Genomic DNA, 13,369 nt, shown 5'->3' with positions numbered 1-13,369 from the left:
GAGGAGAAATTCTCATCCCATTATCGGCTCAGTGCAAAGTGAACACGTCAGCGATGAAGCCAAGCATAGAGATGATTATTGCGCTACTAGGGCCCCTGATGCTCCACATTGTTCCAATTACAAACTCCTCTTCTCTGACCAGCTGAGGGATTAACTGGACGCCACTGTTACGACTGAATACGACTCTGCGCAAAGTGGGTTTCTTCCACCTTGTCCGCCATTACTCATTGTCATAATGATACATGGCCTGATTAGATAGTTTGTGCTGACAAAAGGTCTCCATCCTCGGTCTTTTATTCCTTATATCTCTTTCAGGGAATCAGAGAGACAAATACATCACCCCCAGTATTGAAAGCACATAAATCTTGTTTTAAGAGGCTTGTCTCTCCTCAGATTCTGTCAGACAAAGGCTGAGACTTTTATTTATTACCTCAATCCTTGTTTGGTTGGCTATTTTGTCTTCAACAAAATAATAGTTTTATAGATCAGCATGGATACACATTATAATCAGTGGTAATAAAAATAAGCTGTAGGTGGATTGGGTGGAGGCTGAATAACTTTAGTGCTGGTTTTGTTTTGTACCTCACTATTTTCTATTTTACAGTAGAACTCAATTCTACAAGTATAGGGAATTAAGTATATATATGTGTGTGTGTGTGCGAGTGTGTGTGTATGCATATTGACACACACACACACACACACACACATACAGTATATACACATACATATATGTATATAATATAATATATATAAATATTAAATATTATTATAAATATTATATTATATACATATATAAATAGAGATATAGATGTAGATACACAACAAGCACACCACATTTTTTTTCATACCATATGAAAAGTGTGTGCTCACACTGTATACAATACTACAACTATCTGCTGGTCACATTACATACATATCAGTATCCTTCATAACCTGCTGGGCTCTGGCTCTGTGTCAGGTTGTGTACTGGTCCAGGAGAGCAGTGAGTGCTGCACTGATAATACACTGCTCTCTGCAGGGCTTTGTTGTCCTGATCGGTGCAATTTTCATACACAGCAGTGATTTTTTTTACCCCCCTGCCAGGAAGCTTTTACCAGCACCACTGTAGAATGTCTTTGGAGACATCTTAAATTTTATCAACTGTTTAAGGTGATAAAGGTGCTGCATCGTCTTCTTTCACAGGCTGTGCAGGCCGTGACACATTTTCCAGGTCAGGGTTGATATTTTAAAACTCATAACTGAGTTAAAAACAAAAATCAGCAGTGAGCTAGGAGGACATTTTGGGATTTGACCCACTGTGGAACTGTGTCATCTCTGTCAACATTTACTTGTAAACATAGTGACAACCCAGTTCTTTTAAGCAGGATCTGCTCATCAGATCAGATTTGTCCTGCTGAGCTCTGTCTTCCTTTGCACTGCTATTTCTTTACACCAACTCACAGATCTCATGCCGGGTGTGAACGTTCATTCATCACCTGCTCAAAGTCATTTTTTTGTCTAAATCAAGCCTCTCTTTGCACTTTTCCTCCAAAGAGCAATGCGGAGGCTCTGTGGCTTCAGACATACTGCTGGCATTTGTCTTGTGAGGAGAGCGGAACATCAATCCTTTGTTTTAATAGTGTCTCATTCGTTCACATGCCAGCGCCACAAAATGAAGCCGTAATTACTGGCCTTAATTGATGTGGTTTTACCACCTCAGACGATACTTCAGAGCTCCGCTCCCTCCCTCCCCCCTCACTGTATAGGCCCCACTGCTGTTGTTTGCACTATATTTCTCCAGCTATTGATTGCTATTATGGTAAATCCGATGGGCACAATGGAACTCTATCAGCAAAATGCAGGTTAATTATCTCGGGGTCAACCATTTTGGAATCTTCACAATGAGCCGGCCATTCTCTCTTTATAGCCCAACGTTAAATTGCAAATACAAATTATTATCTGAGCCCCTTTATTTTGCTAATAAGGGGGCAGATTGGCAGTCATTAATAGGAGATGACCTCCTATTTTCCGCAGATTATATTTGTGAAGTTTTAAACAAGTCAAGACTAATTTATCTGTGGTTCTGCTGCTTTTTTTTCTTTGCCTGTTCAATACTTTTTCTTTTATTTTGTGGCTGTTATGTGTATTCTGTTAACAGTTCTTTAGGAGCAGCTTGTCTTATGTAGTTGAATGAGAATAAAGTGTCACTACGTACAGACCGTGAGAAATGAAAGGAAAAATCTGAACAGGGTGACAGTGCCTGCAAACATAGGACAGGAGGGGTCACTGAGTATATGAACATGCTGTGAATCATATGCTGTGGCCTTCACAGTCACCACATCTCAGCCCAGTTGAATACTTATGAGTGATGTGTTAGGCAGTTCTCTCCACCACCACCATCCAAACACCAAATGAGGTTCTATCCTTAGGGAAAGGTGGTGTTCATCCCTCCAGTAGAGTCCAGAGACACACGGTGGCCCAACACCTCACTGAGACACTTGATGTTGATTTTTTCCTTTCATTTGTCACCCGTCTGTATTTTTTGCATGAAATAACAGATGTATAATTCATGAAGTAGCTTCCAGTGGATGCACAGATAAGACATTAGAAACTTTTTTTGAAAGTTATATTTCCTGCTGTTAACAGAGCTGTCAGACATTTGACTGGCTCCAGATAAATTGGACTTATGAGAAGGTGCAGAAGCCTATTGATGGGAGGAACCAAAGTTAATGGAATTGATTGTGGATATTGTGTTTGCTTTCTGCAGGGACTCCAGTGAATCGGATTCCTATCATGGCCAAGCAGGTGTTGGATCTCTACATGCTCTACAAGCTCGTCACAGAAAAAGGCGGCTTAGTGGAAGTCATCAATAAGAAAATATGGCGTGAGATCACCAAAGGCCTTAACCTCCCTACCTCCATTACCAGTGCAGCTTTCACTCTCCGAACACAGTGAGTACGAGCGCAGATGATAACCCCAGATGACTGATAACCTGCACTCATGCAGCTCTCCTGACACCAGGCCAGCGACAACTGTCCCGTGTGTCCAGGATGAATTACATACTTTGTTATATTGTAACTAGTGTTTATTAGGTCACATCCCTGCTGCTTTAATTCATCTATTATGATTAAAATCTGACTATTTCTTCTCTTTAAATTCCTGTCAGAAGCTTATTTAATTACATGTGTCCAGACAGGTGAAAAGCACAGTCATCATGTGTGTGGTGTTTACCTGCAGATCCCTGCTCTGAATCATGGTAATTAAAGCATTCTAAATGGCCAAACAGTTAATCTGGAGTCCCATTCCCAGAATGCACTGCGTTTTCACAGGACTCATCACCCATCATTTAACATTGTTATTTCATGTAGAATTTTGTTTGTCCCTACCCTCTGAGGCAAGCCATAGGAGTGTTGCATGAAATTGCAGAAAAAATGCAGTTAAGGTTATGGAACAGTCATGTTAAAAAAAAAAAAACAAACACGTCCATGATGACTATTGGTTTAAGTTAGGAAATAAACAGCGGTCTCTCTGTCAGAGTCCTGTGTTTTGTTGACCCATCCATCCTGACTTCCTGCTTCCACCACCATAAGAGGTCACCTAACAATATAATGTGACTGTGGGTCATAACGAGTTGCTGGCAGAGATGACCTATAGGACAGTCTCTACTTTTGGTAACATCCACAGGGTTTTTCAGTGCAGACACATGAATGAGGAGCATCAACAGCTGGCAACAGGCTGGATCAGGAGGGACACATTATCTATGAGTGTGTTAGGCTTTCACAGGGCCTCCTGACCAATCAGCTCTGCTCCTCTCTTTCCCTTCCAAAGTGATACTCTTTCTATCATAATGAAAACGACCCATCAACAGGAAACCAATGTTCTTATGAAGAGAGGTGCAGAGCCACAGGTGTGAAGATGTGACGCCTTAAAATATGAACATACAAAAGCCTGAAAAATATAAAAATACTTAAGCTGTAGCCAATCCTATGAGCATGTAAATGAACTATCAGTGTGTTTACATACATACACCAGCTTACTCAGAGAAACCAGGTCACATGGATGATCAGAGAATGTGTTTACATGCGCTGTAGTAACCTTGTTACTATAAATCCACTTATACATGCAGCTTGCTGGTGATCACACTTCTCCTCTACCACGAGCCTCATCTGGCTTATTTTTAGGCTTTCTAATTTTAACACTATTAGTAACTATATTTAACTGTATTAGTACAGAAGTGTGTATTTATAGAGGTGTGTGTGTGTGTGTCTGTGTGTCTGCGTGTGTGCTGATTAGAAACTTGGTGACCTATATGCTTTGTTCTCAAGGACAAATTTAGCTGGGTATATTAGGTTTCTCTAAACTGTGTTTGTCATTTACATGATGTTTATGAAATCATCTCACTGTTGGAAAGCAGGTTGTAACCTGGTTACTGAAATGCATGTAAACACACTGATTGCAGCCATTAAAATACTGTCAGAAGTGACACACAGCAGATCCTGTTTGGGATTAAAGGGAGACAAGGCGAGCTGCTCCCAGAAGCTCTGTGGTGTTTGGTAATGATGTGGACAGAGGAACTGTCCTCCAGTCTAAACCACCATATACTGTAGATCACTGGTCCCTACCTTCTAATACGACCCACAGCAGGTTGGGACCAGACATTTGTCGTCATGGTTACAATAATAAATGCATGATCAAGGTTATAGAACAGTCAGAGTTTGGTTAGTTTTAGGCACAAAAACAACATTTTACAGCCCCATTCATTAAGGCGAGATGACCTTAGCCATGGATAAAAGAAACAACTATCCCCAATCTCCTGTGTGAAAGTCAGAGTCTGATGAGTGCATCCATCTCTACCTTTTTCTAACGCAGACTTTGTCACTCTATTTACTACATCACCTGACTTCCTCCAGCTCCCATCATAATCGCCTGTCGCCCAGCAAGAGAAAGTAACTGTTGGTTGTAATAAATTGCTGCACAGATGATCCATCAACTCGATTTTTAAGCAAGGACGATCTCATTTATTATCATTTGTAAATTTGAAAGCAGAATGATTAAACTGGTACATGTGCATGTGTGTAAATGGTCATGGTTTAATTGCGGGGCTGTTTTTTTTTTTTTTTTTCCAATCCTGCTCCCACACAATAGCAAAAATTGATTGATCAATGATTGATGTGACTGCATGGGACAAAGCAACACTGTAACAAAAAGCTGAGCAAATCACTGAATTCTTCTTCTCCCTCCCTGGAGGTATATGAAGTACCTCTACCCATATGAATGTGAAAAGCGGGGACTGAGCTCCCCCGGTGAGCTTCAGGCAGCTATCGACAGCAACCGGCGGGAAGGCCGTCGGCAGAGCTACGGCTCCGCTATCTTCAACTATTCTCCCGTGGGCACCCCCACCCTCCTGTCCTCACCAAAGATGCAGATGTCCCATCTGCCTACGCTCACTCACAACAGTGGCCATATCTCCCAGGTGCCTGTGATCAAGAAAGGTAAGCGAAAACAACACAAAGATTTTAAGATATGACAATATAAAACAACACAATTCCACAAAGTCAGATGTGCTGGTTCTGCACATATGTTTCACATTAAAAGCCTTTAGGGGCTCAGTTGATACAATACCTTCCTCTCCTGAATGGTGATAGGAATTTTTTTTGTAAGAAAGAGATTTTGCTCACGGTGCAATTGTCACGAGCAGATCCTAAAACTTAACAAATTCTTTTTCTGTCGCTCTCATGTATGAATCATTTCCTCCTTCACAAATACCTTGTCAAAGCACAGATTGCACATGATATATTACACAGATCACAACATCTTTTTGAGAAATTGTTGCGTGATTACCCGCCTGGCCACTTAAGGAGAAGTCATTGTGTTTGCATGTCAGAACCTGATTTCACAATAGCTGCCCCGTTTCCATCCATTCATAGTCATGTATGTAACCTGTGGGCTGTATGGTTACCCCTCCCCACTCCCAAAGAGGAAACATCTTGCAGGACTTCCTCATATCAGTGCCGTCAGTTTCCGAGACACACTAATGCACCACAAAAGAGAGCTGGAGTTCTTCGAGTTACAGGTCCTCAAGAAAACAGAAAAAAAGAAGCAGCTGACTAATCTGTGTAGCGTGCCATGAAGACATCAACCATGTCTGAAGCACAGCCAAAGTTATTTTAGCTTTAATAACATCCATTATTTCAGGCTCCCGGTGTTGTGTGGGCCAGAGTTACTGATGGGACATCATCAGTCCTGTGTGTGCCATTGTTGGTTCCTGTAGGGGCCGATGTGAAGTACAGCTGTGGCCACTGGCACTGGCAAATTTTTGACAGGAGCAGTATTGTGTCACCAGTAGCAGTAACATACTGGGGCCAAAAAAGAAATATTTCCTGTGAATACTGTCTCCACAAGTCAAAATGCATCACCTTATTTTTTGTAGTACAGTGTTTTTACATAGCAACAATGAGAACAAAGAGACAATACAAAATACACAACCTATTTAAACAACTTTAAAATTGTACAAGCATACAGATGTGTGTTTCAAGACAGATATCACTTTCTTAAATGTCTTCTTCTTTCCAGAGGAGGCCATGATGGTCAGCTGCCCACCCAGCCGGGTGGCCCTCCCCATGTCACCTAGCGGCCACCATGCAGCAGCTGTGGCTGCCCAGGCGGCAGCGGCGGCTCAGGCGGCAGCGGCTGTGCAGGCGGCAGCTCTGGAGCACCTCAGAGAGAAACTGGAAAGCAGCGAACCACCAGAGAAGAAGATGATGATGGTGGCTGAGGAGCAGCAGAGGATCATGCAGCATGCTCTGCAGCAGAACCTGCTGGCAATGGCCACCCAGCTGCCCCTCAACATCAAACTCAACAACAGAGGTGAGACTGTAAAAGGTCACTGATGATATTCAATATTTTTACTACTATCAACAAATCTCCTGAAAAGACCCAAGCCCATAATTGCTAACAAGTATTGTTTGTGTGTGTGTGTGTGTGTGTGTGTGTGTGTGTGTGTGTGTGTGTGTGTGTGTGTGTGTGTGTATGTGTGTGTGTGTATTCCTGTATGCCATAGAGCACCATTATTGTCTAAAAACCTATTAAAAACAGTGGGTGACACGTACTAACACACTGTAGGCTTTGGTCCTTTCATGGGATTTACCTTTTATTTATCTTTTTACTTTAAAAGATTACATTTAAATATGCATCTAATAGAGTGATGTCTTAGATGACATATATCCATGCAGCATTTGCTCTCACAAAGTGCAAACCTGATGTGAATGTGTCATTTAAATCAGGTGTTGCTGTAATGCTGAAGCTTATTAGCTGCCTTCTATCAGACTTCAATGACGGGTGTGCCTACCACAGTGGGTTGGTGTGTCCAAAGCAGCTAATGGCCCTGGTGGATAAGGCTGTCCACAATCCCTCACAGTGAAATGCCTGAACCACTAATGTGCATATAGTTCATCATATAACGTGTAATTTGAAGCTCAGCTCCACACAGATGTTATGAAGAAATAGTTCTTCTGGACCGCAGGCAGAATCCACGCTTGTCATGAGTAAAAATGCCCGTCTGGCCAGGCTTTGGCTGCAGCCGACAGTGCGGCTGATGACAAGTCATAAGTCACATATGACTTAATGATAGAGGCTAAAGGAAGAATAAGGGGCCTATCTGCTCAAGTGTGATATCATTTCTGTCTGCATCGCTGCCTCTCTCGTATTAGTCATAATAGCAGGCTTTGCACTTGATACGTGATGGAAAAATGAGTGAGAATCTTTCTTGGGTTAATTCTCACGCTGGCCGTCTGGCTCTCTCATATAAACACTGTCATTTAGTGATTACATCCAAACACTATTATTTGTCTCCACCCACCTGCACTTAGACGGATAAATTCCTGTTTACAGATGGTTTGATATCACAGCAGCTCATTGAGATCACTCTGTGTGTGTTTGTGTGTGTGTGTGTGTGTGTGTGGTGCTGCTCCTTTTCCTTAAGACGTTTTTGTTATTTCAGAACCTGTCACATTTATTCAGCCAAGTTTTCCAACTGTGCGCCGCGATAGGATTCATCCATAACTGACATGTACAAATGGCTGTAACATCTTTTGACAGTTTTTTTTTCTCCCCATAACTCTTTAATAAAGCTCTCCTTATCCTGTCACTCTCTGAATTTTCACCAATACTCCACCGGGGCGCTCCTCTTGCTTCTTCTGTTCCTTTTCTAAATGCTCATATTGAGTTTTTCTCTCTCTCGTTCTCTGCCTCCTCTCTTGACAGATGATAGACAAGAGACCGCATTGAACCTGTCTACCAACGGCATTAGCAGCATCAACATGTCAATAGAAATAAATGGAGTTGTCTACACAGGTAAATAGAGGGGCCGTTTGCTGATGTAATTGCAGGCAGGAAATTCAATAAGTTATAGCAGCACCCTGGTGCTTAGTCCTCTATGCAATTTGATGTCTTTGCTATAAAATCCATCGTAATGAAGTGGCAGTCCAATAGAGTTAAAAAAGTTAAATATCTCAAAATTGGGCCTGTGGATTCGTGGTCGATGGGGCTTATTGTCTTATATGCCTGCCTAGTGTGTGTGTGTGTAAATGGAGGTAGCTTGTGTACTGAAGTAATTACTGCCTCTCTGCTTTAACATAGGCCATTCATGTCAGCGCGGAAGCCTGGTGGCTGTCACATCATATCTGATGTCTCTCTCTGAAAGCTCAGAGTTCAGCAGCCAGAGTGTTGATTGTCTCTTTATTATCTGTATAATACTGCAGGATCTTAAAAAGTCTTCAAATGTTTTAAATTCAAAGCTTAAACTTACACTTAAACAAAGCCAAGATTCATGTCAAGTCAGTGTCACTTATAGGGCCATAATCACAATCTCAAAGGACTTTACAATGTGTACAACATATGAGAAAAAGAGACTCCTTAGGAAGAGGACAGAATCATGGGCTACTGTTTGTAACAGTGCCTTTTTTAAAAATTACCACTGGGGGACACCAAAGTAAAACATTTCCTAGTCCTGCACATAATGTCATCCATAGTTATCCAAGATTAATGAAGTCATAGTTACATGCGTGGGTCTTACTTGGAGCTATAATTTCAAAATTCTGTAGGTATCACAGCGAGGGGCAGTAGCATGATGCATGTGTGGTAAACTGGCAGAAAAGCATACAAACTGCTGTGGAGTTTGAAGCTGATTTAGATTTGGTGTTTGCTCCTCAGGAGTCCTGTTTGCACGGCAGTCGGCCATAGCCGGGATGACGGGACACCGTGGAAAACACAGCAGCTGCCAGACTCAGGGAAAGACAAGTCCCAGACAGTTCCAGCCCACCTGCTCCTCGTCCTCATCCTCCTCCTCTTCCTCACTCCACGGACACAGAAACTCCTCCCCCTGAGTTTCCTGTCCCTCCCTCACCTCCTCACCTCCTCCTCCCACACTCACACCAGGGAGGAGATCCATTCTCTTCCCAAAGACACCAAGCAGTTGGAGATATGATCATCTGATGAACTCTGGTAGCTCTGATAGGATATCAGGCTTTCTCTTCCACGCAACCAGATTCCCTGTAGGTCACCTAACAACAGATTGGAAAAGCAGCAAACTTGTATTTACAGACTAAATACTTTGGCAAGAGATCCGCCCACCCCCACCTCCTCCACCCCTTATCCCGATTTCTCCTGCTCTGAATTAGTTGTGTGTTTCAAGGACATTTAACCTTTGTATGTTGCCATTGTGTTTCACGTCCTCCAAGACATCTGCTCAGTGTGGAACAGTTCAAAAGCATGGTCGCCCATCAACTTAAGGCGCAACCTGGATGAGGCCAAACCAAGACACCCTCCTCTCGTGCATCGTTACAATGAAAAGACGACGCAGCAGCTGAACAGTTAACCTTCGGTAACAAACAGCTGCTGCTGATGTTTGTAGGCTCTCTGACAAACCTCAGAAACTTGCTGCTCTCAGCTGATACCAAAGAAAAAAACAAATCTCTGCTGGTTCAACACGTCCAGCTTTAGCACCAATGATCAAACGTGAAGATTATAGCAATGAGACAAATAGGCAAAGCACATCTGAAGTGGAAATCATCATATGTTCTGCAGAAAGACAGACTGCTTAGAAGTATGTTCTCAAATACATCAGGGTTCAGCTGCACATCTGGTAAATAATGTCTCAACATACAGCCAATGACCAGGCTAGAAGGAGTGATGTCTGTGTACAATCATGCAGTGAAAATAGAAGTAAAGCGTTTTTTTAGCCTGTTAGCTTGCTAACTAGCCAGCAGGCTAATGAAACCATAAAAATAAAGCTAACACATAGTTCTATCCACTAGTAACAGTGTGTCTCAAAGCTAATATTATACATACATATGTAATCAGGGTCAGATTAACTTGGGGCCATCAGCAACCCCCCCCCCCCCCAAAAAAAAGAAAAAAACAACGCAGTCAACCCAGAAGCCAAGCAGAATTACACTGGTATACTACACTGCCCCAGGTTTGCTGTGTGTCAGGTCATTTGTGGTAACTAAATTATACACGTTTTTCAGGATATACACCAAATCTAATATGTATTCAAACTAGATTTTGATGCAGGGTCCCTCTACAAGGTAGGGCCTCAAAAATGGGCAAAAATGCAGGAACCACCATAAGAGCCTTGGCATTACAGATTTTTTTTATATGCTTCACTAGTGCACAAACAAAAAAAGAGAATTAATCATATTATTCAAAGTAGCTGACACACGGATAACCTGGGGTCCCTTATAGTTTTGGACCATTACCCCAACACATACTGTATGTTACTATTACATTCTTAGATATAAACACCACATTCATATGGAGAAAAAAAATCTTTCACACAGTTAGGATGAGTTAATAGTATGCATTTGGGACACAGTATGTTAGCTAGTGCGCTAATCAATATTTGGATTATCAATATCTTTGATAGCTGGCTGATAAGAACATTGAATTCCCAGCCACAAAGGACTGCACAGTAACTAATCATGTCTGTTCAGTTATTCTGAGACCGTCATGGTGGCCCCTGTATAAGGACTTCCAACATGGCCACTGGAAAGTTTTTTTTTTCTCCTTGGTTTTCTTTTCCTGCGATCACAAAATAAGCGAACTTAGCGTTGTATCACAGAATTACTTATTTGTGAGGTAGAGATGGCAAAAATATTCCAACATAAAAGAGCTCGTTAGTCAGGATAACAGATTATGTTTCTTGTGATGACAAGAAAAGTATGTTTTAAAAATCTCGTCCCCTCTCTGCCTTGCAGAATGTAATGTAGTGTAGTGACTGTGACGGGTTAAACTGATAGCTATGATGAGTGCCGTTCCAGTCCAACACTTTCCTCATTCACTGGGGATAAACATTGCAAATCACCATCATTGCTCCACCGTTGCAGTTGCGAGCAGAAATGCTTAAGAAATCTCTGCTGAGGCCAAGCGCGGTGGAGACGCAAGCAGCGCAGGAGACTGCGTTGCTTTCTGAAGAGATCCTCTGCAGGTCACAGCGACTAAACCCAGAGCCACTGCCGCTGTGCAGAAAAACATCAGCAATGCATGTCAACACAATAAGACTGAAGCACAAAGCTGATGTGACAGTGGAGTGGGGAAATGTGAGTGACGACAAACTTGGGAAAAAATTAATCAAGAGAGTCCTCATGTGGCATTGAATTTGTAGAGAAGTGACCGTGACAGAAAAGTGTAGAGCACTTCAGCCCCATGGGCAGCAGGTGAACAGAAACAAAGGAGGTGACAGCAGGACACACAAAGACGTGCAGTCCGTAGGAAACAGTCATCAGTCACACAGTGGTTTTACATTGTGAATAGAATCCAGGTTTCTTTGTTTTGTTTTGTTTTAATCAATGCACTTGTGTCTAACATCAGAGACCTCTTTCATTTCTCTCTTTCTTTTTTCTTTCTGCTTTCATAAAGATATAAAATATTTTCTTTATTGGGAAGAGAAATGATAAAACAGTTTGAAGATATATGGGGGGTTTTATTAAGTCTGTTAAAGCATTGAATTGCAGATTTTATTTATTGTGTTTTATATTTGATCCTGCTAGCGTTGCATTTGGCTCCACCACTTTGTTCGCAAACCTTTTTTTTTTAAAGAGTCTTCTTGAATGCAGATACCTCACCGACTTACCTGTATATAGTCATAGTAAAGTATGAATACAAGATATACCTCATAAATTTCATTTATTTTTATTGTACAGCCACTTGAAATCAATGTTTTACTTCAACAGATCACTGGATTTTTCTTTTCTTTTTTCATTTTTTTGTATGATTATACCAAAGAAGGGAATATTTTATTGACACACATCTACCTCATTTGTTAGAAACTGTGCCAACGAGCATGTCCGCGATCTTACTTGCCAGTGTATTCACTGCGTTTCATATCCATGTGTTTGTGTGAATACAAATGCTTTTCAGTCAAAGGAAAAAAAAAAAACAGTGGATTATAAGATAAATTAAGCAACATGTTCAAAGTGCTTTTTATGTTGGGTGTTGTGCCGGCGCAACAAAACAGCCTTTTGTGGGACACGGTGGGAACACTTGACTAAACAAGTCCAATCTGCATGAAAACCTGTGAAACGCAGTGATGAAGACAGAACCTCGGACCAATGGACATTTTAGATCTGTCCTGTCAGTTGTGGGTCCTGAGGATGACGATGTCAGTGTTTGGTCAGTCTTAAGGTTGGAGTTTGATTCAGAGCATCAAGCCAAAATTTCCACATGTACAAAACATGTCAACACGAAGGTTAAAGGTTGATTTACTGACCACATTCATGTTCCACCGAGGATGAATCCTTTTAATTTTAATGATGCCATAACTCTTTTGTGTAGTTCCAACCTCAGTCTCCTGTCATTTTTTCAGAGCAGCTGTTTTCTTCACTGTGCAGCATTTTTTTTTCATGCAGATTGTTCACAGTTAGCTTTACTGAAAAACGCTATGGCTAGTTTAGTTTCTAGCTCATGATGGCAGTGTAACGTTCCAGGCTGATTACTGGTGATAAAGCTAATAATATATTGTGTGACTGTTGTGTATAGACGGTGATGTTTAAATTGTACAAACACAATCGTGCAGCAGAGAACAATCCTCAGCCAATGAGATGAGCTGACTCCTCAGTTGTCAGTTGAGCTGTTGGTGGTTGTGCTTTATAATTCTCATGTTTACTTGAAATGTGCTCTGTAGCAATCAGTCGTTTCTGCAGGTAGATACAGCAAAGGTCCAAGAAAAAGAAATCACATTCTTATACACACACTTTGTGTTGCATCCTTGAATACTGAACCAATTATATCATCTCAATATTAGTGGACTGGAATATTTTATCCAATCAGCTGGACTAGAGAAGGATCGAGGGAGAATCTGGGAGATTGTTTCGGCCATGTTGGTGTTTTTAAA

The 13,369-nt window shown here is 41.5% G+C and overlaps 1 protein-coding gene across 1 annotated transcript in view; it reads left to right on the top strand.

The window, feature by feature from the left end:
- Positions 1-12,434, top strand: part of arid3c (AT rich interactive domain 3C (BRIGHT-like)) — a 59,844-nt gene extending 47,410 nt beyond the window's left edge. Inside the window, exons 4-8 of the mRNA XM_041042922.1 lie at positions 2,747-2,930; positions 5,227-5,471; positions 6,553-6,846; positions 8,242-8,331; positions 9,190-12,434. Of these exons, the coding sequence (XP_040898856.1) occupies positions 2,747-2,930; positions 5,227-5,471; positions 6,553-6,846; positions 8,242-8,331; positions 9,190-9,362 (986 nt within the window). The 3' untranslated portion in view covers positions 9,363-12,434. The remainder of the gene's footprint in view (positions 1-2,746; positions 2,931-5,226; positions 5,472-6,552; positions 6,847-8,241; positions 8,332-9,189) is intronic.
- The last annotated feature ends 935 nt before the right edge of the window (positions 12,435-13,369 follow it).

Source organism: Toxotes jaculatrix, chromosome 7 (assembly GCF_017976425.1).
Source record: "Toxotes jaculatrix isolate fToxJac2 chromosome 7, fToxJac2.pri, whole genome shotgun sequence".
NCBI lineage: Eukaryota > Metazoa > Chordata > Actinopteri > Toxotidae > Toxotes > Toxotes jaculatrix.
Note: the sequence above shows the minus strand (reverse complement) of the source record. Positions and strands in the feature narration are given on the sequence as shown.